At 41.7% G+C, this 26281-nt stretch overlaps 1 protein-coding gene across 3 annotated transcripts; it reads left to right on the forward strand.

Moving 5' to 3' along the window:
- The first annotated feature begins 1718 nt into the window (after positions 1-1718).
- NSG1 (neuronal vesicle trafficking associated 1) lies at positions 1719-25848 on the forward strand. 3 transcript variants are annotated; one of them, XM_049794794.1, is made up of 5 exons: positions 1719-2043; positions 2743-2896; positions 6421-6537; positions 18134-18244; positions 23627-25848. In XM_049794794.1, exons 2-5 carry the CDS (start codon positions 2768-2770, stop codon positions 23825-23827), a joined length of 558 nt encoding a protein of 185 aa, XP_049650751.1. In that variant the 5' UTR covers positions 1719-2043; positions 2743-2767; the 3' UTR covers positions 23828-25848. The 3 variants fall into 3 exon arrangements, with proteins under 3 accessions (XP_049650751.1, XP_049650743.1, XP_049650760.1); XM_049794786.1 differs by having other exon boundaries at positions 1723-2043; positions 2746-2896; XM_049794803.1 differs by lacking the exon at positions 1719-2043 and adding an exon at positions 2093-2108 and having other exon boundaries at positions 2746-2896.
- The last annotated feature ends 433 nt before the right edge of the window (positions 25849-26281 follow it).

The raw sequence follows: 26281 nt of genomic DNA on the forward strand, positions 1-26281 counted from the left end.
GATAAGAACCAGAGCATCTTTCTTTAGGAGACTTATTAAATCTTATTATCATTTTTAACTGTGAGATTGAGATTTACTTTTATAGCAATAGGATGTTAAACAGTACATTTTTGTCATTAACTCTGCACCAGATTCACCGAGATTCTCACATGTGAAGTGAGTGAAATAGTGACTCCAATGAAGACAACAGGACTTTCTCTAGTGACTGTAGTTGAACTCAGGTTTCATTTGCACTCTTAACATTAAAAGCTTGCCTGAGAGCCAAAAAAGGATGTAGATGGCTAATGTGATTTTCAGACAAAATAAAATTCTTAAAAACAATACTCACAAAAATAAGGGTTTTTTTTGAGGTTTAAAAAAACCAACCAACCCAACCCTTAGGTCTGCAGAGAAAAGCCTAAATTCCCATGAAAGACATGAAATTCGGACTTGTTTGTGGAAGGGCTCACTGCTGAAATATCTCTGGTATTGTCCATCTACGCACATTACGACCTTGCCCATTTTAGAATTAGCTCAAATTCAGCCACCAATGGCCAGTATCTGGTGCTGTTAAATGCAAAGCAGGAAAGCCATGTCTGTAACATCAGTTCCTAGGGTAAAAGAAGCTGTGATCAGCACGGTTTGACTTTTATCTGCAGTTCACATTTGCATCAGCACTGTTAAATATTTCTGTGGACTGAAATCCCAAGCACAAGCAAACCTTTAGTCCCTGCCCCTCGTGGTACCAAGACAAATCTTGTCCAAATGGTAGAATAAACTAACATAGCGATGCTCTGACAGCAAGAAAATTTGAAATAAGAATTGCAGTCACTTTCAAGTTCTACAATCTGATTTTTAATACTTTACAATATTTTGCCTGTAATCTGTGCTTGCTCAAAGCACAGAAGAGAAAAGAAGGGCTGCTCGTGCTATCATCTGTGAGGCTGGTTGGTTTTGAAGCATAAAACTGGCTCTAGGCTGAGCACCCGTCTGCCTCTCCTCTCTCCGAGAGAGCTGCCTACCATCTAAGTCACTTGTTGCATCGCCTACAGTGGTTTTCTCTCCACACGCTGGGAACAATGCACCTGCAAGACTACAAAACGAGCGTGCTGGTTGCCTTGGGTTATAGAGACAGCACACTGCATACGAATCACGTTTGTGTGTTTTTTTTTTTTTTTTTTTTAAGACAGACGAGATCGTAAGATGTCCTCTCTCGCTCGGGCCGCACAGCCCTGCAATACGCATTTACCTCCAAGCGACGCGAGCGCCGGTTCCGATACTCGCGTCCCCCTCTTTGCAGGGAGCAAACCCGGTCTCCCCGTCCTCACAAGTACGCTCGTCCTTTCCCTGCAGGAACGACTGGAGGGGAAAAAGAACCAGAGGCGCTAAGGACGAAGCTAGCCGGCCGGTGATACACCCCCCCCCCCCCCCCAACCCGGCTCTCCCCGCCTCACGCAGCCGGCGCCCAGCCCCGGGGAAGGAAGCCGAGGCCGGGGCCCCCTCGCCGCCGCCTTATTTTAGCGCAGTTTCCCCGCCCGAGGGACCGAGGCTCACCCCGCCGGGGCTCCCCTGGGGCGGGGGGGGGGCGGCCCCTACCTCAGGGACAAGGGGCTGCCGTGAGGGGCAGGGCGGCGGCCGCCCCGGGAGCCGTTAGCGCAGGGCGCGGGCAGCCGGCTCCCCCCGTGCCGTGCCGTGCCGTACGGTACCGTACGGCTCCGGCAGGGGAGGGGCGCGGAGGGCGGCGCGGCGCGTCCCGTCCCGTCCCCCCGCCGCCTCCTCCTCCTCCTCCTCCTCCACCTGCTGCCGCTGCGCCAGTAGCCGGCTGGGGGGAGCCGCCCGCCTCATCCCCGCGGGGCGCCTTTGTGCTGCTGCTGCTCCAGAGCTGCCCTCAGCCAGGCGGCGGGTGCGTCACGGCCCAGGCTCTGCGGCCGCCCAGAGTCACCCCGCGGAGGGAGAGCCGCCGCCTCGCCCCCCCCCCCCCCCCCACCCCGCTCCGCCATTGCTGCGCGGGCCGCGGCGGAACGACGCCTCGCCGCCCCCGAGGAAGGGCCGGGAGCCGCGGCGGTGAGTGGCGGGGGCCGCTGTCTCGCACCTCGCCGTCCCTCGCGGAAGGGCCGGGAGCCGCGGCGGTGAGTGGCGGCGGCGCTGCCGCCGCTCAGCCGGCCGGCCCGGCGGCCGCGGAGGAGGGGAGGGGGGCCGTTGCCCCTGCCCCTGTGAGGGGAGGCCGGGGAGCGCCATGGCGGGGCGCGGCGGGAGAAGGGCGCGGGGTGCTGCGCGGGCACGGCTCCGCGGCCGGGGCGGGCTGGCAGCGAGGGGAGCCGGCGCTGGGCGGGTGGACGGGCGGGGAGGTTGAGCGGCGGCGGGGCCGGGGCGGGGGCCAGCACCGGAGCCCGCCCGGCCCCGCGGGCTGAGGGGCGATGCCGCAGCGGGGCCGCGCCGCGGGACGTCCTCGCTCGGAGCAGGCTAACGTGTCGGGGATTTGGGGGCGGGTTGGGGCTTTGCTGGGGTTTTGTGTTTTTTTTTTTTATTGTTCGGGTTGGTTGTTTTTTTTTTCAACTTTGACAATGAAAGCGCTGGCCATCTTCCTTACCTCCCGAAACGCCAAAATGTAATCGAGTCACAGTGACCAACGCGTATTTTTTTTCTTTTTCTTTTTTTTTTTTTTCTTGTGCCGTAAGATATTTACCCAGGGGAGTGGGGAAAGGTCTGGTGCATCCCGAGTTTCTGACGTTTTGCATTTCTGTGCCTGTGTGTGTGTGCCAGCAGAAAATCCCTCTATCCTGGAAGAATGGTGAAACTGGGGAATAATTTCAGCGAGAAGAGCACAAAGCAGCCCCTTTTGGAGGATGGATTTGACACCATCCCCCTGATCACACCCCTGGATGTCAATCAGCTCCAGTTCCCACCTCCTGATAAGGTACAGTAGGCTTTAGTTTCCACCCTGGAGAATCACACCCAAATCTCAGGCAAACAACAAAAGAATAGGTTACGTGTAAAGAGCGGCTTGGAAATCTTAAGAAATACGGGGTGTTTTAAGGCATGTTGGTTCCCTCCGGGGAAAAAAATTAGCAGCTAATCTCATGAAAATCCAGTAGTAGTGATTTGCATTAAAAAGCAGTGGGAAACGTTAGCAAGAAGTATATGTAGATTTCAGTGCTGCTGTATGAAATACATAAACATGTAAGCTTCTCTATGCTGTAATGTTATAGCCCTTCCTATTCTTTATCTTTCTTTTCTGTATCTGGAAGGCACTATGTATTCTCTGGGAATGACGTGAATTTTCTCCACCCAGAAAAAGCCCCCCTAATGGGGGGGATAAAGCACTGCTTTATTTCTCTGCAAGATGTGCATGGGCAGACTGGCTACAGAGAGAAAGAACTTCCATGTGCCTTCTGTGCTTCAGTAGGAAATTAACGCTAGCCCCAGACAAGCTGAAATAACGAGATGAGAACAGCAACTGAGTTTTCTCCTCAGCGACTTAAAGGGTTCAAAACCATCCAGATAGGTGATTCAGATACTCTGTAGCTGGAGGGGAGCGGTCGAACATGCTGCTCACAAGTTGGAAGGGAAATGTACCTCCTGGATTCCTCATTACATGGCTTGATTACTAAGGATTTAATTTTAAGGATGTAGGGAGGTGATATGATAGCCTGTAAATATTTTTATTCTCCTCACAATAAAGAATTCAGTTAACTAAGTGTTACTACAGGTAAGGCATACAGTAGTGGGATACTTTTTCAGATACTTCAATATTCTGTTTTTTCAGTACCCTGTTTTAGTAGGATACTTACTTGCACATTTCTCACATAGGCATCTGGCAAAAAAGCTTTGCAGTCTTTGGAAAAAAAAATTATCTGGGAAGTGGTCAGTAATATCTTCATGTTGATTTTTATTTTTGGCATTGTGTCTTGCCTGAGCTCAATTCTACTTCTAGATAAACTGGTAGATGCGTGTTCCTTATAGGTCAAAAAATTTCACATAATCTTATCTTGGGGTAAAGAATTTTAGCTTGTGATATTTGCCTTGGTAGAGTGTTGCTTGTAGGCAATACAAATAAATTTGTGACCTCCATTTTAATTGCTATCAACATCATTCTGTGTTGTGTGTGGTGACCAGTTGGCAGACATAAACGCAATAAGCCTTAACAGCTGTTAGAGAGCCTGAGGGTCCATTTTCTGCCCTCGGTTACATGGGTGTAAATCTTGTAACTGAGGACAAAATTGCACCCTAAGGCTTTAAAACAAGTTAAGTCTTACTGTGTCTGGTAGCCCTGCCAACTGGTGACTGGATATAACTGATTAGCAAAGACCAACGTCCAAAGGAATTTGTTATGTTACTGCATTGCTAAGCAGAAGTCTGAACTAGGGACCTGTACGGTAATAGGTTTAACCTGAGCAGAGCCTCTGTAATGAACCCAGGAGGTTCTGTGCCGGCCTCATTACTCCTACTAGAATGGGGTGGAACTCCTCCCACCTTCACGGCATTTGCCTTGAACGAAAGCAAATGCACAACTAGGCTAGAAGCTTAAATAAAGGAATAATTGATTGGCTTTTCTACTGTTTCCACTGTCTTATTTGTATATTGGCTTTCCTTTCCTTTTGCAAACATAGAGGGGGAAAAATTTAAAACGTATTTATTGGTCCTACTGGCTGCTTTTTGTAACTATCCGGTTAGTCATGTCAGTGTGTCTTTACTGGTTGCTACAGCCTTAAAGCCTGTGGAGCAACTGATGTGAAAAAAAGAAACAGTATTAAGACTGACACACAGATCAAATTCTGAAGTACGAAGACACTCATGTATAATGAATAGGAGTACATACTTCAGGTATCTATGCTTTTTACTCACAAGGCTCCAGTATGGCACTGAAGCATAACTTCTTGAACGGTAGTGACTACAGTGCTAAGAATTTGAGGTTTTTGACAGGTTCTAAATTAAAGGGGTGAACTGATTTAAATGCATATTTAGGTATGTTAAACAAAAGAAGACATTACATAACCAAGCAGATAGAACTGTACGTTCAGTGTCAGCTGAATGTGATTTGAGTTGCCTGAGATTATGCAACATAAAGGGGGGAGGAAGGGAAGTAAAATGTTAAAAAGCATTCCAGGAATCTTCAGGCAGTTTACTTCCATGATGCTGTTGGGCAGTTGTAAAGTTAAATAGTTAATAATTATTATCTTATTAATTATAGCTGAAAATAGGTATAGTAGTTTCTAAACCTATGTCCTGCATGTGTATGTGTAATGCTGTAAAAGTGTCTAATAAGCTTTGTGGTACTGAGTCTAGGTACAGTTACACATTCTAGATACCATTTCAGGGAAGTGAGGAGAGAGGAAACCCAAAGCGTTAATTCCACTGTCTGGCTACCTGTAAGTGTCACAATCTTAATTTCAGAATAATGTAGCTGCTGTTGATACCATGGGCTGTGCTAAAGATAGAATCTGGTTCTAAAAATCTAAAAGAGTCTAGATATTTATTCTTTGGAACAACAGAGAAAATGGAGCAACTCTTAATAGCACTGCCAACACAATAAACTGCACCCTATCTTAAGAGTGATACTTTGAAAAAGATCCTGAAAAATTGCAGAAGCCAAAAATGAGGCAAATAGGTTAGGTATGTGAGAATTTTTTACAATTAGAATGCCTAGGAGAGCACTAGAGATATGACTGACGTAATGAATATTTTAGGAATACAGGTAAGGTGCTAAATTGTGTAGCTTGGGGCAGTAGCTCATAGCAAGGAATAAACTGAAGTTAGAGCCCTAGGTGTTTCAAGAAATCTCATTAACACAAGGGTTTGTGTGCATCTTGCTGCTTGCAGCTGATAATTTAAAAGTTAGATGTTAAAAATAAGAGTGCCAAGAGCCATAGTCTAGCACATAGTGAATAGCAACTAGATGGGTCATTTCTCTTCTTTTAAACTCAAAATCCTGCCACCAAAGAACATGGCTACTGGCAGCATCATCATCTGCTAAATTTCTGTGGGCACTCTTCAATCACCATCTCATCGGTCACCAGTTTGAAATCCTATTAACGGGATCTCCTGAAGCAAATGGAGGTGGCTATTTTCAAACTGTACAAAGCAGGAAGTTTCATGATTTGGATTTGAACTAAGTACATGCTGCTTAGTATAGCAGCACAGTACCACCACAGCTGAAAAATTTGAATGTTTGTGAAACTGCTGCATAACAAGTCTTCCTGTAGGTCTATCAGAACCACTTTGAGAGATAATTCTGTTGATGATTGCTATGACAGGAAAAATAACTAACAACTTACAGCTTCCAAAGAAGAGTTACACAAAGTGGGGGGAAAAAAAAAACATTACTGTGCTAGACACACTTGTAAGCAGGGAAAAGAAGAGTTAATGAATAAAGAAGATTCCTGTGACTGGCTTCAGCTGACGGCTTTTTTATTCTGGTTTGTTGTTTTGTTTTTTTTAAAGGTTGTGGTCAAAACGAAAACAGAATATGAACCTGATCGCAAGAAGGGAAAGTTCCGTACTCCTAAAATAGCTGAATTCACAATCAGCATCACTGAGGGGGTTTCAGAAAGATTTAAGGTAAGCAGTGCTATCTGAAGATGTTCAAGACTCAGTTGTGTCCACACAAGTCCCTAAAATCAATTGCTGAATGTAGTCAGAACTAGCTGTAACTGAGTGGCTGTTGTGTATGTAGCTGGGTATGAGAAAAATAAATACAATGATATAATAGTTCAGTATTTAGCAATTAGAAGCAAAAGCAAATCTTGCAGAATTATTGCTTGTAATCCCTTGCTGGCAGATGAATTCAGAAGGCACTTCTGTCACCGTGTGGGTTTCGGAACGTGACTGGCCAGCATGTATGTGGGCTGCACACAGGTATCTCTCATGGCGTGGATAAAGCTCCTGTTAGTGTTGAAGGACAAGAACCACAAGAGTATTTGTTTTCTTTTTGGCTGCCTATTTTTCACTGTGGCCAAACCATTCTCTTAAAAGCACTGCCACAGCTCATTATGTATTTTTTTTATAGTTAAAATGTATGACTTGGCAGCTCAAGGATGTATACCAGAGCTCTTTGCTATCTGTTTTCCTGGTCCAGTTGCATCTTACAGCTTGGTGATGACTGTTAGTGGCAGATGGCAGTTCAGCAAGAATCTGACTCAGATTTACTCTTTAGTGTCTGCACCCCTATTGCTCCCTTCAGTAGTCCCAGAGGAAAGCTGAGAGCTTAACTGGTGCAAGGATTGAATTACCTTTCCCCCTTCTCACTAGAGGATAGGTTTTCTTGCTCTGTGTAAGTAAAGCAAAACATGAAAGTTGGCACTCAGCTCATGCTTTCCTAGCTATTCTCTTAACAAAGGAGGACTACAGCTTTTCAGGGCTGTTAATTTGGCATGTTGCCCAAGGATGCCAAAGCATTTTTAAACAGTAGGCAACCACACTGTTCAGGGCACAAGTACAAATGCATTTGGAAAGCCTAACGTTTAGTAGGAGGGAGAAATACGGCGTTTCAGTAAAGATATGGATTCTTTTTATATTGCACACTTCTAACCTCTCTTTGTATGATAGGAGTTTTAGGCCACACCCAAAGATTATAGTTCTGTTGTGCCTGACCAGTGCCTCTAAAAGCTGCCCAGGCCCAAGCCTACCTTTCAGAATTGTATATACAGCACTCTGTGGAATTGGAGCATGCTAAACAAAGGGAAGGCTCAAGGAGGCATTAGAGACTTTAGGCTACGTTTGCAAAGGAACTGTGCAGACTCTTGCCAGGACAAATGTTTTAAGTGCAGGTCACCTGGTGGAGGTGTCAGCCATAGAGTGAAGCATGTAGGTTCCCAGTAAGCTGTGTGGGGAACCACCCCAGATAGCTAATAAGAGATGTTATGGGGTGTGGCAGGGATTTACTAAGGAGGTGAGAAACCTAGTTGCAGGTTTTTCTACTCCCTGATTTGGAGCAAGGACATCCCATCCCTCAGGGAAAATGCTACATTCTGACTAATGTTCTTTCTCTTCCTGGCACTATAGTACTAGTCCTTGAGAGTAATCCCCTTCCTCTCAGGTGAGGGTTGTGCACTATATATTGTTGGGTAAAATGCAGATGGGCAGCTCAGAACAAGGAGGACTTATGTCTGGCTGTCTTTTGTGCATGTCCTGGTCACACACTAAGGTGATCTGCAAATGCTTACTACATGGTAGAAGAGAAAGGGCAGAAAGTGTTTAGTCTGAGTACCCTGCTAGGACTTTGGTTCCAAGCAACTGAGCAGGACCTATACCTGAGGAATTTTGCACTTACCCACTAGCCGTAGGGACTAAGGGATTTCATCACTCGAACTTTAAATGTTAGGTAAGGAAGAGTTTTGAATATCTTAGTCACATCTAAATGTTTGCGCATCCCTTTGTAGATCTGGTTTCTTTCTGTCTTTTTTGGGAGAGCTGAGCAAATGAGACCTCGCTGAACAACAAATAAATAGCTTGTCGTGCTGTTGGGTAGTCTTTTCTGATTGGTATAGCTAAACATTTAGAAACTTTTAACATTTTTGCGTTGTGTTTTTATATACCTTTGGATGGCATACTTAAATAAAATATCTTTTAGATACTACTTCATGATGATCACTCTGGGATTAATCTCATACTACAGGGTTGCTAGGTTTTGCTGCTAGGTAACTACTGCATCAGAGAGAGGTTTCAGTATGATTTGGTATCTCTTGGGAATTGCAGGGTGATTCACACAGTGGCTGTAAGTCTAGGCTTCTAAAGAAGAGTGTGGGGGTTGATCAGTTAGGAAAATTGTGGTTTACTTAATTGAAAACAATAGTTTCATGCAGAAGATTCAGGTCCTAAAAATGTCCCTTAATCTCTATATAACAGTTCTGGAATTGAATTACGCTGCTTGCAACATTTTAAAGAGAACTGACTGGTTCTCCAGCAGGGATGATTGTCATATTCACCACTCCCAGTAGTAAATATTACATGAATAATTGATGAAATTTCATAAATATGTAGATGAAAAGTACTGATTGTGTGAGGTTTTCTCCTGGGTCCTTATTAATTGTGAACCATCATGTTAACTGCTGCTGTTGATTCTGAGAGAGCAAAAGGATATTTGTTTGAAAATTAAATATTTGCTATAATTATGAAATGCATTATTTAACTGGTGGGATATTGACTTTGGCTTGTGTTCATGAAAAAAGCTTCAGATGCCATTTTAATTACTTTAATATTGTACATCACCAATGCATAAGCTTGCCACAAGACACAGCCCAAATGTTGTGCTAAAAATAAAAAAAAAGTCAGTCATATTTACAAATAATTCACATGTGTATTCTAAGATGTACTCCTTAAATAAGGACAAAGCAGATTGCATTTTTGGGATTCAGCAGTGCAGATCATCTAAAGCTGTTCTTGAGAAATTATACATTATAACAAATGAAGCAACTACAGCATGTGCATATGTCATGGAGATCATTTGGTGGTTTAGCAGCTGGGTGAATAAGAAATTATAAAATGTATTTCTGTATTCAGTCCACATTACCACAGTTATTACAACAGAACTGAGAATGTTTACAAAGAAAACTGCAAGTATAATTTTCCTGTATGAAGCCACATTCTGAATTCAAATCAGACTCTGTCAGAAGAATGTGAAGACTTACTGATTCTGAGAACCCTGTTGTCTTAATTTAGTTCTCTGGCACTAACCACACCAAGGAAGATGTGATTTTTTCACTGAGGATTATTTTTCATTGAGAAATAGAAGTCTTGGTTTTGTTCTTTGAACAGCGTAGGCTAATGTGGGGAGTTGGTCCTTCACATCTGGAAAGCAACTTTGAATGTAGCAGATTTTTCTTCTGTAAATTGAACGCTGTACAGAATAACACAACAAAGCTGGAAATGTCATTTCAAAGGAGTCTTATGAATCGGGACATAGGAAGAAGCTATTGCAGGAGAAAATTGATGGTATCAGTTACCCAAGGCCAAACCTTTGCGTCCCCCATTGACAGAGCAGCATTTTTACAAACTCCAGTTGGATTTTGTTGTGGGATATTTGTTCTGGCGCCCATTGAATTGGGCTACAATTGACAGTTGTGCACAAACACACCAATTTAAAAAAATGTCTGTTGTATCAAAGCATCAGATTTTTTTCTGTCTTTGGGGAAACCTGAATAAAGAACATTCAGTATTATTTTGAAAGCAAACACGTTTCCCAATAAATCTCAAGCCCTTAAATAAACGCAAGCTGTGGTATGCCTTCAACCATTTGGTTCTGTTCAAAGGCAATTCAATTCTTCAGACTTTATCCTTGACATCTCTACATACATCTAACTGCAGAGCCAAAGCCTCAAGCTTATTTCTGTGGTAAGACCATATGGTGCAAGCCATGTACTATCAAGTAGCAAACAGTTGTTGAAATGTGCGCATGAGGTTACGGAAGAGAAATTGAGACTTCCTTTAAAAATCAGTTCTTGCAGTTTTTACTTGGTTATTTGAAGACTGAAAGAATGTATGCAATTTATTTAAATATTCCACTTTTGGTCTGTCTTAAAGGGGCATCCTTTACAACATATTTCTGCCTCAGGGCTTTTTTTACCTGTTTTTAGTAATACCAATGATTATTACTGCTGCAAAAAATAATCAGAGACAAGGAAAATACTTCTCTCTTTGTTTCTGTGTGAATAGTCTGCGTGTTGAGTAGTTCTTTGCTCCCACTTAAAAAGTCTGCTAGGTGCATGAGATGTCAGCTGATTCCTGTACAGGATATCACTTCCTTAAGTATATTCTGTGTCTGTCACTTAGTGTTGGAAGAGTGACAGGTACTTACTGCCACGAGTAGTTCTGTTTTCTTCAGTAGAACTAGTCACAGGATTAAAGTTGTTAACAAGTATAAGCATTTGGCAGGCTTTGAATTTTTCCGTTATTACTTCAAGCAAGAAAAAGAAAGGAGATTGCTTTTTTCAGTGTAACTGCTATTTTAAAACAATTGATGTAATTAACTGCATGGCAACTGTCATTTTTCCTTTTTTTAAAATGTTTGATAATCCTCTGATACAACAGTGACAATCCTCCTGCTAAATCTGATACAACATTGACAATCCTGCTAAATTTTTGGCTAAAAGGAGTTTTTTTACAGTCAGAGGTGGAAGATTTAGGTAAAGTGGATGCCTAACAGCAGCTCCCCTGCTCTAAGTCAGGTTTCCTCTGCCATTGTATCCATTGGAAATCCTTTTCTTGGAGCAGAACCATTGACACTGGTGACACAGAAGATGTTTTGGGTCTCTCCAGATGTAACAATCAAATAGCCTTTCCTCTTCTGTAGTAACCTTTTCCAGCCTTTCTCCTGGCCTCAGTAATATCTTTTGGGTTTGTATGGGAAGGTAACAAGGTTCTTATCTCAGGGCCACAGGGTTTCTTGAACTGCTTCCTCAGATCTCTGTAGTTAAGAAACTAATACATGGTGCCACGTGATGGAGGATGATGGGAACACTGTCTTGAACAGCTGTGTTAAGCCATGGTGCTAGACTCAAGGCCACTGCCTTGTTAACCTGTTTTTGTCTAACAGTATTTCCCTCAGGTTTCGTTAATGAACTTCTTTGCAGGCTGGTTCTGTTGTCTTGCACTGTTGCTGTTAATAAGCACTGGGTCTGTAGCTTCTTTTCAGTTACTGTCCTTCATGAACCTTATCTGCCTTTCTTGCTGCTACTCCCAATCATCTCCAGGTAAGCATCCGAGCCAGTTCTCTCTTCCTCTTTGTCATCTCTGTTTGAGAAGGACAGTCTTTTGATTTCTCTTGCTTTTTCTGTAGTTTACCCCCAAACTATCATCCTCTTTGAGCACAAAGCTTTGATGGGAACATTCTGGTGAAGAAGTTGAGTTTAATAGATAGATACCAGTCATATAGCTAATGACTGACGTGATGTTAGAAATACTCTTCTGAAATGAGGCACCTGGTTGTGTTTTGAGTCACCAGTCATCTTGTATATGTATGTGTATTCCCACAGCAAGTATGGGAAATTGTACCAAGTTGTTCTGTATAATTTGGATTACTCCTTAAATGAATACGAGTCAAATGTTGCATGTATAGATGTGACTATTCCTTTTTTCTTTCATGTTGCCATTTACTTCAAAGTGAACATTTTTTAAGCTTCAAGTGCATTGTTTCAGATGCATTTTTCATGTAAAATTCTAGGACAGGCCCAGGTAATAGCAAACTATTCAAGAATATAATTTTGGAAAAGCAGGAATGTTAGGGGAAGCGGAGGGCTGATTTCAGTGTTCTCTAACGTGCTGGTAGAGGGCATCGTGCAGCTGGAGATGCAGGATTTTAGTGGAGAGAGGTGAAATGGAGGTCACGGCCATTTGCAGAGAAGTCAGTGTGATGTTTTATGAATTTTAGTCTGTAGGATGTAGCCAGACACAATCTATTGTAATTACAATCTGCCTGCCTAAAATTCTCTTGTAGTTTAAATTGGATAGCAATAATCTTAATTTCCTGTCCTAAATGTTATACAGAGTTGCTGTATTTCATCCCAGAAGGCTTTGCATTTCACTGGTGAGCAAAGCATAAATTGGTTGTAAATCACTTCATATGAAAGGTGCTCTATAAATGTATGTCTTCACTCTTTTTGTTTGGTGCTAGCACTAAGTCTGTGTGTAGCACTTTACAGACATATCAGAAATTAAAGTTGTGTTCCCAAGAGGCTGCAGTTAAAAACAGATAATGCATAGATGTAGAGCAGAGATGAGATGTGACTGAGTGGCAGTGATTGAGCAGTGAAAATTACTGCATGTCTTGTTAGTTCCACTTTAGTTCCACTTCTTGTAATAACAGGAATGCTCCTAGGTTGGTTTGTGTGCTGAAAGGGGCACGACAGAGGGAAAAGCGTGAAGGAAGGCAGTGCAAAGCAGCACAGTAAGAGTGGGTTAACAAAAGAATTTCAGGCAAGGAGGAGGCATGACAAGGAAAGTGGAGGTGAAGGCAGAGGAAAACCAGATGGCATCCAGGCTTTATTGGGACAGTGGGATACAGGCAAAATGGAAGGAGATAGAGGTAAGAGGAGCAAAAGGGGATGGAAGGAGATAGAGGTAAGAGGAGCAAAAGGGGCAGACTTGTGCATGCCTTGAAACATGGCTTGTAATTTGTTCAGAAAGGGACAGGAGTCAGGAAGGGGTATGAAGAGAAGCAGGCACAGTTGGTGCAATTGAGGAATTTTGCTGTAATATTTGGGCTTGATTAAAAAGGGAACACAATAAATGTTAGCAAAGTGAGGAAGGAGGAGACTACAGTAGCCAGGCAGAGAAAATACAGCTTGCAGTTTTTTGCAGCTGTAGCACGGACTGATTGGGAAGATCTAGCAGATCTTGATGGTAAGGCCTTATCACAAGCGGTTTACATGTTAGTGTAGTTGTCAGATCTAGTGAGTTTCATTTGTTCAGCTAAATGCTTACAGAGTCTGAAGACAGGTTTTTTTTTTGCTGTGGGTACACTTAGTTCATTCATTAGTCATCTCTCATTTCGATTACTGTAATGGCTTCTGGCTAGACATTGTCCTTCTTCTGCTCTTCACTTCCAATCTATTAAAAAATCTGCCACATACATAGTATCTTGTCATCTTTTCTGTTCACCTAGTTTTGCTGCCAGATCCCCTTAAAACCAACTTTAAAGTACACTCTCAAGATGAAAACAAAACCACACTTTGAGTTCCTAGTTAAAAGAAATGGTTGGTTGTGCCATGTTGTAGTTATTTCATAAAAAATATTTTAAAAGCCCATCACTCGTGTGGTGTGACAGTCAGTCACCTTGGAGTTCTGGAGGATGTACATGGCAGTGAATGATCATAGTAATTCAAAAGACTTCTGCTGCCACTGTGTGGGGTCCTACACTCAGCCAGCTGGCTACCGCAAAGAGAAGAGATTGAAGATTTCCTTCCAGAAGAGAGGGAGTGGTGCTTACGCATGCATTGCATCCTCCTGTATCTTGAACAGGGGAAGAGGCAAAGTTGCTGCTAGTGCCTCGGTAGGAAGAAGAGAATAACTTCCCTTTAGTTTATAGTGAGTGTGCAAACTTGCTCTGGGAGGAAGCAATAAAACGAGAGCATTGGTAGTGCTTGTGTTCTAAAGAGCAGCTTGTCACCTTCCCTCTTTCCATGTTTTTATTTCTTAAAGGCATCTGGAGGAGAGGGCTCGGAAGGTGAGGCAGAGAGGTAGGGTTGCACAGTGGAGAAGCTGACTGCCTCAGGTTCAGAAGTGAACCTGGGGTTCTGAGAATTGTGGACCATCAGTGGTGGGTTATTATGAGAGCGAAGGAAAATGGCTATTAGAAGGAAGAGAATAATTTTCAGCTTATAAGGGAGAAGTGGATTGGATTAACAGGTGATTGCTATCACCTTGGAATCCAGTGATGGGTTTCTTTCTGTGTCATTTGCATGTGTGACTGTCTTTTACTTAAATAGAAGTTACTCGTATCCTGAAGGATGGTAAGAGAAGGGAGCTTCTCTCCTAATAGGAAGGAGACAAGAGCTTACTTGATTAGGGATTTGCAAATGGAGTGTGATTGTGAACTATTGGAGATAATGAGAGTAAAAATTTACATGTTAATACCAAAATTAATAAAATTAGGAAATAGTGAGGGAGAAAGATTCAGTGAGAATTATGAACCAGGAGCCCTGAGAGCTCTTCCCAGGGGCTTACTGTGTGGCAACGGAAGAACCATGCTGGATTGACTTGTACAAGCAGTGAGAACTCACAGCTCCATGTAGGTCGCTGAAACAGGTAAATGCTCCATGTCTCAGCAAGTCAGCCCTGAGACTGTGGCTCTGCAACTTGCCAGGCTCCAGCAATGCATGCAACACTAGGCTTTTGACCTCTTTCAAAAAACATAATTACTTTCCAGAACAGTTTCAGAGGCTTGGAGAGTGATCCTGCAGTGACTGTGGAAATACAGATCTTTTTCTATTGTCTAATATTTGGTCTGAACTACAAAATAGCTTGTTAGCTTTACAGTATGTTCCTGAGGCCTCATCTGTATGTCAGAACGGTTATAACTGGGAAATAATGTTACAGTTCTACTATTCCCTGCTAGTAGGATGGCCAGGGAATATGGTTAAAATGCTTTGAGATTTGACAGTATTTTTCAAAGCATTTTAAACTGTTTACTCCTATCTGTGGAGGACACAAATGTGAGCTGAATCGATAGGTACCATAGCAATAGTTCTGCTTGGTGTCTGTATCTCATGTCACAGGCCTGTGCTCCTAGAGAGAGCAGCCTTTGTCAAAGGCTGTGTGGAATACATCTTGTAGGGCATGGGCAGCCTCAGCAATAATCCCATCTGGATTTTATCTTTTCTAGTCTCTTTTTTGCCTTTCTGCTCTAAGAGAAAGAGCAGTGACTGGCAGAGAAAAAGGAACAGTGTAACATACACTTTGAGTCAGTGGGAAGTGAATCACCCAAAACCTGCAACTTGGGCCAGGCCACATGTGTGCTGTAGAGGTGCTGGTCTGGATGAGGAGTGCTTCCTCCTTTCTGGTTCCTCATCTTGCCGTGCTGCCCAGCAGCAGATGGAGCTCGGTGGGGAAAGGCGGCCTTGGGCCCATGTCCCCACAGGCAGACAGGGCCGCAGACTTGTGCTGGGGCGCCTTGGCCTGGTGGGGCAGGTGTAACCCAGGCATCTGCATTCAGGTACAGCGTGACACAGGCAGTGTGCGGGACCTGGAGATACCAGCAAGGCATTAGAGAGCTCAGACAAGGAGCCCCAAGTGGGAACTGCAAGCTTAGGGGAGAAAGGTCAGTTTTTCTAGAACCTGGAGTGCAAAGAGAATTTTGGTGGGAGAACAGAGAATAAGGCTCATTACAGTTTTGGGAAGGGGAAAACACTGGAAGATGGGATGCAGGGTTTGGGCCAAGCTGGAATATGAAGGGCCTTGTACATGTGTGTGGGTGAGATAGCTGAGGAAACACAGAAAGAAACCTCTGAAGAAACCCAACTAACCACAGGAAAAAAAAAAAAAGGGAGAGGCCCGATTAAAAACATACGAGAAGGGCTGAGGTAGGGCATAGTTTGGCCAGGAATGGGGGGAGCGGGGGTTACGTTGTTCATTACTAAACTGGGCCACAGAGGATGACCAGAAAAGAAAATGCACTTTATCTCTTGAATTCGTGCAGGACATACTGAGACATGGGACATGTGAGCAGAAAACATGAGGTTGGCAAGACAGAGTGATCTATCCATGTTAACCTTTGTGTATGCAAATGAGTAATAAACTTGGGGAAAGAGTAGCTGGATTTAAAATTTATGTCAGTGTGAGGTTTTCTGAGGGTGATTAAGAATATGTTTGGGTTGGTTTTTGGTTTTTGGTTTTGATATTTTTTTTTTTGTAATCCAGTGACTGTTCTGAGAAACTGAAGATGTTGCTGTTAACCAGGAAGGTCCTTTGCTCCATGTCTTATTTTTATTGGCATTGTTACATTAATATCTGTATTTCTTCTGCCAAATTACTTTCTGATCTGCAGTTCTCTCTGCCTCTCCTCCAGCCCTCCTTTTTTTTTTTTTTTCCCCTTATTTTCTGTCTAACAAAAATCCTGATGAAATCCTTGGCTTCAGCAGCACATGATACTCCCCAGCCTTGTTTCAGCCAGGAAATCAGCACTCGCTGTCGTCTGCCCATGGTGAAGTTCGCTTCCCCAGCATAAGAAGTCCCTAAAAGTTCATCTCAGTCTTTCAGTATGCTAGTCCCACTGTCACACACAGTTTGCAGTGTTGCAAATCCTATTAGTTCTGGGGTTTATCATAAAGGGAGTGTATGGTGGGTTTTCTTACCAAGAGGCAAAGCTACAAATTTTTTTATTGCGTTCTCAATTGTTTGCATAATTGACCCTGATGTGCCAAAGTTCTCTTTTTAGGAGGTGTATAGGTAGCTTACTCATTTTTCTTTAAAATTTAGATCATATTATACTTTAATTAATTAATCACATAATCTTGTTTCTTTCTGTTTATTACTGTTTCTTATGCCGTAGCACATCCTGGCTTCTTTCTAACTTGACAAAAATAAAAAAAAGCTCAACCGCTCTTACTCTGTAATCTTGAGCTACTCATTTGTCTATCAGTAGAAGCTTTAGAATAATAAAAACACACATCAGGGACACTAAACCACGTAATGAATGCTATTTGCTCACACCTTCCACAAAAACGGGTCTGAATTAGGGAGCTTTGCAGCATAACTGCAAAGTCAAAATCTTGTGCTTTCTCTTGTCAGTGGGTGAGGTAATTCTAGAGGTAGCTCTCTCATCTCACCTAAAAGGCTGCCAGTCTCCAGCTGCTTGGAATTTTTTCTTGGGAAAGGTTAGCTTGATACTAACACTGATTTCAGATTCAACTTAAGGTGTGTCTTGGATTTTCCTCCAGCCCAAATTCAGGACCCGGGAGGTAAAAAGTCAGTGCCATGTAATGCAGTCTGTAAAGGCTTCTCTGTGAGCACTGTGGAAAGAGTTGCAACAGAACTTCTCAAGGCTAGCCTTATCTTGAACATGGTGTATTCCCTTATGGATCTGGCAGTGAACTACTTCTGTACAGTCTCTGTGTGATGAAGACGGACTCTTTCAACCTATAAATTAAGGAGCATTGAGCAACCAAGCATGCAGACTACTGGTGTAACTATCCATACATACATAGCAGGTGTAACAAACTCTCATCCTAACGAGAGGGCAGACATTGCTTTCTCCTTGCCCTGCTAGTCACCTTTGTATTATCTGGATGACACCTGTGCTAACTTACTGTCACCTGACTCCACTCTTGGACAGGCGCAGGGAAAACAAACATGCATACCAGCTGACACAAACTAGACTTACACTTACATCATCCAAATACTGAAAAAGCAGCAGACCCACACTACTTTGATGTGTCCTTCTGGTCTTGTGTGCGCTGAACAGAAATGCAACCAAAAAAGCCTTGCAGTACAGAGGCAATGGGCCTCTGACCAGATACCCACTTACTTCTTTGAGAAGGGGGAGGTAGAAGCACTAAATGTGCTGCTTCCCTGTTCTCCCTCAATAATGAAGAATCTGTTTTTATCCTTTGCTTGATTTTACTGTTAACTGCATTGATAGCTGGCTTCTGCTGCCTATAGTAACAAACAGCAATATAATAAGCAGTGCATTACTAACGTAAGCATGTTTTGTTTTTCTTCACAGGTAACTGTGCTGGTCCTTTTTGCCCTTGCATTCTTAACGTGTGTTGTATTTCTGGTAGTCTACAAGGTTTACAAGTATGATCATACCTGTCCAGAAGGATTTGTTTTCAAGGTAAAATTGTGTACACATTCTAGAAAAATGGGAGAGTATGTAATATTCTCTGTGGTATTTTCTGCATAACCTTGGTTAAGTCATGCTGTATTGCATAGAAGTTTGTTTTCACACGTTAGTGTGCTTCCTGCTGTGTTTCTTTCTGCTTAATTTATAATTGAGGTTGTACTATTGCACAGTTTCCATAATGTTATTTTGCTAATGCTTTAAACACTGAAAATATAACAAAAGACCCAACACCAGTGTCCTTCAAACCTACTTTATCTGCAGTTGTCTGGACAAAGCCCTCATTTATTTGATCATATGGTTTAGTCTTGCATGTTCCTCCAAGTTCATGTGTCTTAAGAAAGAAGAGAATGATAAAACCTGGAGGAAAAAAAATTTACTCTGGAATATGCGTCAAAAACAGTAGAATGATGTTCTCATTAAGAGTAGCAGAGTTACCTTAGGGTTATTTTTGTAGAAAGAACTTCTTGTTCTAGAACGGTGACCTCTGAGCCCTACTGCCACAGGCCAAAAGTGATGCCAAAAAAGGGAAAACACATTTACTGGAAAAAATCCTAGTGCTAACCGAAAGGGAGTCTGGGGCTCACTTCATTTGTGTGAGATGGTAGTGCTGGCTCCTCAGCTATGACCTGGGCTGAAAGTCAGAAAGGTAACATTGATTTCTCAGTTGTAAATTTAGCAGGGTTGAATTTGGCTGTAATTAGATAAGAAAAGTAACAGTGATGATGGCATTCTTCCCTCTAATTTTTTAAGAATATTTAGTTATGTAATGAATCAAATGGGTACCTAGTATGATCTTAAAAAGGATTAAACAAGGAATGGCTGCCTCGGCACGCCTTGACGATCCTGTTCAGGACTTTTGATTCTGTCACTTCAGGCGCATAAATATATTACAAGAATCTAGTCCAACATTATTATCAATGATGCCCTGCTGGATTAACTTAGCTCCAAGCATTCAGTATTAGGTTACTGCTTTCCCTTGGTTCAAGGGCAGAAGATCCTGTGGTTAGAATATTCAGCTATAACTTAGGAGATCCAGCTTTTGGCTCTGCTGTTGGTTTTTTGTGTTGTCTCAGACAAGCACTGAAATCCTGCTATGCTCATGTCTCATGGGACAATAGCCTTTTTTTTTCTCTAAGCTTTTGCTTGGCTTTGAGCAATTTGGGATATGAACTGTGCATCCCTACTGAGCCTATCTTGATGTGATCCTGTCTTGACAGGAATGGCCAGTTATGTGCTCCTGTCAAAAGTCTATTAACAGATTGCTGCTTCTGCTTCCTTTCATACCATGTTGTCCTCTGCTTTCAATTGCCGCCTTATGGCTTCTTTTGTTCTTTCTTCCTAGTGTCGCAAATATTGAAGGAGAGAACAGTTTCTTAGCTATATTTCAGTTACACTGTGAACAGAATCTGCTTGGGTTTTTCTCCTTAGGGCCCTGTGTTTGAAACAGAAGTGACACAGAACATCCTATAGCTCATGCTTTGTTTTTAAGGTGCAGCACATACACAGGGCTGTGGTACTATTACTCTCTCCCAGTGTTGGGTTTTGTGGAAGCTGTTTCTTAGCTGCTTGATGGCATAAAGCCAGGAGACATAGCATCTTTGGTCGTGTAACTCTTGAGAGTGTTACAGGATAAACATGTTGGCAAATGACACAAGGCCTGAAACTAGCAGTGTTGACGTGAATTTGTTATTTGTTGTCTTTGCATCTTTTTGGGGGAGAGTTCATAATACATAATGGCATAGCTTGGCACAGATGTCCTAAGAGAGATGAAGTAGTCTGTCACCTTGCGACCAATGTCTCTGTGAACTGGCTTCGTGCTTCAGGTGAACTCAGCAGCATTCTCTTGCCTGGATGTCCTCTGTCTTTGGATGCTGATGTGATTTTTCTGGATAAGGGCAAAGGTGTCCCCTGCCTCGGGAAGCCTGGTACCATGGGAATCTCTGCATAAAGGCTGAACTACCACAGCTGTGAGTCAGACTCACTCTTCTCTGCTTTGATGCTCTCATACATGGAGCGGTTCCAAAAGTTTCAGTGTTTTCAGCCTTTCTGCTGTCCTAGACATCCAGGGCTTGAAGGTGTGCTTAAAAAGGTGCTTATTTTCCTTTGTATAGCAATCTTAAACTGCTCGAGCCTCAATTTTGTGCTTGCTCAAGCTTTCTGACACAGCCCTAATACTGCTGTTGTGTAGATCGCTTCTCTGAAGCACTCTTTACTGGCTATTGGTGAGACTCACCAGAGTTTTCTCAAAGACCTGAGTGCACTTGGATCCTGGAGGAATTTCTCCAGGGCTTCAGTATGCTCCATACTGCATCTGTTACCCTTTAGCTTTCGTTGCCAGGGCACCTGCATTCTGTCAGACTCATGGACAGTACAATAAAGTAATTTCAATGCATTAAAGACAACACCATCATCTATTGAGTTTGGAATTACTGACCCAGCAAAGTTAATGTGACAGAAGATACTATTTATAAGTGAATACCACTGGGGTCTTTATGTCAAGGGAACAAAGGAGTCATCTTAATACAGCCAGATACAGACTGGAAACCAGGATTTTCTCTGGCATCAAAGGCCTTAACCCATAATCAATTTCTGAAATAGAAGGGTTGTGAAAGAAGCAAGAGACTAGCAACTCACTCTGGAGCATCCCAGTGTCTTGTCATGGCCTTCCTTATTACTTCTCTCACCTGGGAACCACGGAAGCAAATAAAAAGGACAGAGATGAATGTTCTGCATAAGCTGAAGGTCTCAGGCAAGTGGCAGGGTGAGAATCGGCACCAGTTCCCATTGCTCAGTCACTCCTGAGTGCTGCATGGCTTGCCTTGATTAAGAGCTAAGGAAAGGGGGGCTGTCCTTGGGCAGTACACAAAGAACAATGAGTAATAGAGGAAGTTTTTCCTGTCTTTTCTAGAAGCATGAAATCCCGGGAGCAAAAATGCAGTCAAGATGGAAACTCTGCTGTGTGTTTCTTTAGGCTCTTGTCAGATGTTGTGTGTGTTTGTAACTACAAAAAAATAACATTACTGAGTCATTTTGCCTGTTACAAAGCAAATTGCTTGTAAAAGCAACACAAGATTCTGTGGCGGTTTTTTTAGACTGGCAGTAATCTTGGCTTGTCTTCAGTGCTAATAATTATATTTGCTTCAATTTCCTTGGCAGATTTCATTAGATCAATGGATTGTGTTCCTTCCCCCATTTTAAATATTTAGAATTGTGACTACATCCCATGACTAGGTGAAATAATCACTAGAAAGATGTCTGTGTCTATGTACTTAGTCATTTTATCACATCAGAAGTAGTGTCAGTTATCCCAGATAAAGCATGGATGATACTTCTAGAAGATGGCATGGTTGTTGTAGGTGAACATGCGTATCAAATAGCTGTATGCCAGATTCCTGGACTATTATTTTTTTAAAAATCTATGTCCCAGGCTTGCAGCTGGCATATAAGATGATTATGACCATGGGGAAACCTCTGTTGACTTAAACAGTGCTGAATAGGCACAAGTGTCTTCTTAGCCGGGGTTAAATCCCATCTGATTTCTAGCGCTACTTCAGACAAAACTGTGAGGAAAGATTTGCCCTGGTTGCTACGTTAACAAAAAGGTAACAAATAAACTGAACCTGGGTGGATGTGGTAACTTTGAGCACTATTGCAAGTCTGACACACATCGAGGCTTCTGTCACACAAGCAGGTTAGAGCCGATGAGGTGTTAGCTCCGTGGGAGGACTGTTAGTCTTGTGACAGCGACTGTTCTTTTCAGCAGTCAAATTTGCCACAGGATTGTATTCTCTGGGGGCAGGCAGGTTCATAAGACTACCTGTAGGCCTGTTGTTTTGGCAAGTCTTGCTTTTTTCTTTCATACCTTTTGATGCTTTTTTTCAGTCTAACATTTTTAGGATGCAAAATTTATATTCAGCCAAGACGGTCTGCTGGATCTTTCCCCCAGTCATTTTGAGCTTTATGATTTAAACCATTTGAAACTGTTGTTAGTGGTGCTTATTTATGCCACTTTTGGTTGTTTGGGTTTGGTGTGGTGTTTGTTTTTTTTGGTCTAACAAGGACAAGAGTCAACCCAAAAGTAAATGTGGACACATTTGAGATAGATAGCATCTGGTCCTAAAAACCATGGCATTTTTGTATGTGTTTTTGTGCTCAGAAATTTCCGATATTAAGTTTCATTTGCCAAGTTCTATGAGAACAGTAACAGTTCAAAGTTGCTGTGCTGTAGTATTATAAATGTTGGTCTTGCAGTGCTGGAAGCAGGAAGACTGAACAGCCTGTTTCTTTTTACAATAGTCTGAGTAGAAATGATTATTTTTCCTCAAGCTGCAGCTACTCATAGCTTATATTTTAGAGGGTCAATTTAGTTGCGCAGATGACTACCCCAGCAGTCTGAGGTATCAGGCAAGACTGTCTGGACTGGCAGAGATGGCAGAGGGCCTGCGGAGAGACCCATGACCTGAAGCAAAACCTGGGGGGGGTGGTCACAGGATACGTCTAAGTCAATTTTTTCCTTCAGTGCAACTAGCTGCTTCGTTGCCTATTACTGCATCATCACTGGAACGGTTGCTAGTGGATAACTGCTGACTAATGCACTGCACGTGCACATTCACTTTGGTTTTTAAGATGACAGCAAAGTTTGGATCCTCCTTAGTATTTAACTCTCTAAATCAGATATTTCACTTTCAAAAGCTCTGAGCATCTAGCAGTTTCTATGTTGTGCTCTTACACTTCTAGGAGATTAAATAATGTAGTCCTACAGCTAAAGATAGCTTTTTAAAAGCCTGCTGTTGGCTACATCTTTCTGACAACCAAGAGTGAAGTATTTTCTGTGTGTGTACACACTTGCACATAAGCTCGGCCACCCACAATGTGTTCCCTGTATGACTTGTTTACTGGGCTGTAAAACTGTTCATATCTTGGCACCAATATTTCTGTATTAATTTCTGTCCCTCAGACTGAAACCACAGTATTAAAGTGCCTGAAGCTAATCTAACAGTGGGATGCAGACATCTGTAATTGTAGACCAAACATTTGGAACTAGGTGGGGAGGAAAAAACCGCAAAATATGGCTGGAACCAGAGACTGAGTCCTTTTAAAAATAATTTCAGGCTAGCATGTTTCTGTATGTTAATTACTCTGGCATATAAAACCAGACTGGGCTTGCTGGCAAATGCAGGAGTAGTTTAAGGATTGCAGGGAAGAACATTTTGAACACAGTAGGACAACACTGTAGTTAATTGCTGTATGTTGCATCTTGACTCACAGAAATTGAATGTTGGCTTAGACTAGAAAAGAAAAAAAAAACCCCTAACCTACTTTCAGTGTGTATGGGGCTGTATCTGTAATCTAAGTGATGGATTTTCTTTTCAGAATAATCAGTGCATTCCAGCTGGGTTGGAAAACTACTACTCCGAGCAAGACTCCAGTGCTCGAGGGAAATTTTACACAGTCATAAACCACTACAATCTGGCCAAACAAACCATCACGCGCTCAGTGTCCCCATGGATGACAGTACTGTCAGAAGAGAAACTATCTGAACAGGAGACTGAAGCCGCTGAGAAATCAGCTTAGTATGATAAGCTAATTATTAACACTATGTCATTTGAAGGTAACTAAGGGACTTTAAGGAACTTTTCATTAAATATAATTATGGATAATTTAGAGGTTACTCATGTTTATGGTGCAATTGCTTCTGTTTGCTGATACTGCTTTGCAAAAAAACCAAAAAAACTTGCTGCAGAACATTCATGGGCATAAAACAAGGTGCATATCAGCATTGCTTTAGAGCTTGGACACCATTTTCAATGTTAAAAAATAAAATCCAATGTTAGATATGTTCTTGCAGTTTATTGGATACTGACAGATTTCTTCACTGGATTTTTGGGGCTTGGACCTTAGATAAATCATGTGTTCTGTTGTCTGAACTGATTATTTATTTATTAATTATTTTAATTCTTTGTCATTTTGCAAACTGAAACACCCCAGCCATAACTAGAGTGATCTCTTGTTTAGCTGAAAGCTATATTAAATATTTAGTTTTGGCTCAAGCAAGAATGATAGCATTGATGTCAAGGGCATAATGTAATGACTTGTATGGAGAAAGAAACTGTCAGGTAGCATTTTTCTTACATTTTCTTTACTGTTGTTTATTTGTAAGTGATAATGAAGTTCTCTGCAACAAGGCATGCTCAATGTTTTATTATTGCTGTCAACAGGATTTAACTGCATTTCCACTGTGGCTTTAGCATCTTGGTAAGGATGTGCACTGAAACACAAACTAGATAGACATTATGGAAAAACACAGACAGTTTTAGTGATTGATGTTGAGGAAAGTGTAAAAAATATACAGTTCAGGATGTTCTAATGAGAAATGACATCTTTTGATCATACTTGAGGCAGAAAGCCTATTCATAGTAGATGTAGTCCATTATGTAATCTGATGGATACAACCGAGGGAGTAATATGTCTAAATTTTCTCTTTCATTGCATTAACATTTTCCTTTTTTATTAATTAGAGCTTTCAGTTTATGTATGGTTTGCAGTTTGATACTTTTTAAAACACAGAGCATCACAAGTGAAACAATAGCATATTAGATAACACAGCTGGCTGTTTTAAAGCTACATGTGAACCAGAGTGAAGAGTAGAACGGTTTAGGTATGGCTTGCGAGGGGAAAACACATAGGAGAACATAGTATTGTGGATGCACGTTAAACTTCCATTGTAATTACAAACTTATCTATTCTTTGTGTGAAACCATGTTTTCATTTTTATTATAAATCTTAAATATATATTACAAAAAAGACATTAATTTAACAGACAACATAAGTGTGTGAAACATCTGGGCAAGCAAGTCACCTTTTTGTTCATGTAACTTGAATGGGACAAGGTGTAGTGGACATGTCAAAAGTTGCCTTTTTTTTCTTGTAGAGACTATACAAAAGTGAAGGGCAAACAGTGGTATGGGCTGTTTCTGAAGAGCGGTAGTAGAACAAAAACGTTCAGCTCTACTTTTATTTTTCTCCAGTAGAACTGGTTTATCAACAACCTTTTTTACCAATACAGTAAAAATAACCATTATAACTTAATTCTCTAGGTTTGATATGAAATGTGCATTACACAGTATATCTGTAAAAGGCTTTTTATTAAGTCATTATGGTATGTGGAATGCATAAAAAGCAATAAATTATGTGCCAAATTTTTCTTTGCATTTAAAAATTTCAAGCTTAAGATACTCAAGACATACCATGTTTGCATTTTCTAATAGGCATATGTTTCAGTGAGTGTAATTAATTCACATGTAACTTTTGACATTTTCACTCTCTGCAAAGTAAAGAATGAGGATGATGCTGCTTGTTGCATATAATGTATAGAAATGTACATTTCAGACGAGAGATAGCAAAACACACATTTCATATCAACATATTTACACAGGACATTCAGATTTTACAAGATGGAAAGATCTGTTCCCCAAGACTGTCCTATATAGAAGTGATTCATGATACATCTCCTCCTCTTAAATTTAGGACAATAAAAACGTTAATGCACAAGTAAATAATGATGAGAAAACTTATTTCTCTCTCTCTAACAATAAACATTAAAAAATGCTAAGCTTTACAATCTAGGAGAAACAGATTGCTTATGCTTCTTGAAGTCAAAACCATTTTTTCCTCCAATTTAACAGGAGGGAGTTTATTGATTCTTATCTACAGTTGGCTTTGAGACCCTTTTTTAGTTAACAAATTGCTCCCAATTTTAGTACTTTGAAGAGTTTAGCTTAAATATTGTCTATCCTTTGGCTTTGTTCCAACATCCCAGAACATCTGTTTCACTGCACAATCTGTGTTGTATTCTCTCTTTTCACCTAGAAGTAAAGCTCTCTAGCTGACGTATTATTATTACTATTAAATCAACCTGATCTCTGACTCGAGTAGTTCCAAAGGATTAGAAGTAGAGGTCATACATGTGCAAAGTGATCACTATGTACTGAACTGGTATGATTAAATAAAAGCCTGAGAGAGTGTAGA

The sequence above is a fragment of the Accipiter gentilis genome, chromosome 3, assembly GCF_929443795.1.
Source record: "Accipiter gentilis chromosome 3, bAccGen1.1, whole genome shotgun sequence".
NCBI lineage: Eukaryota > Metazoa > Chordata > Aves > Accipitriformes > Accipitridae > Astur > Astur gentilis.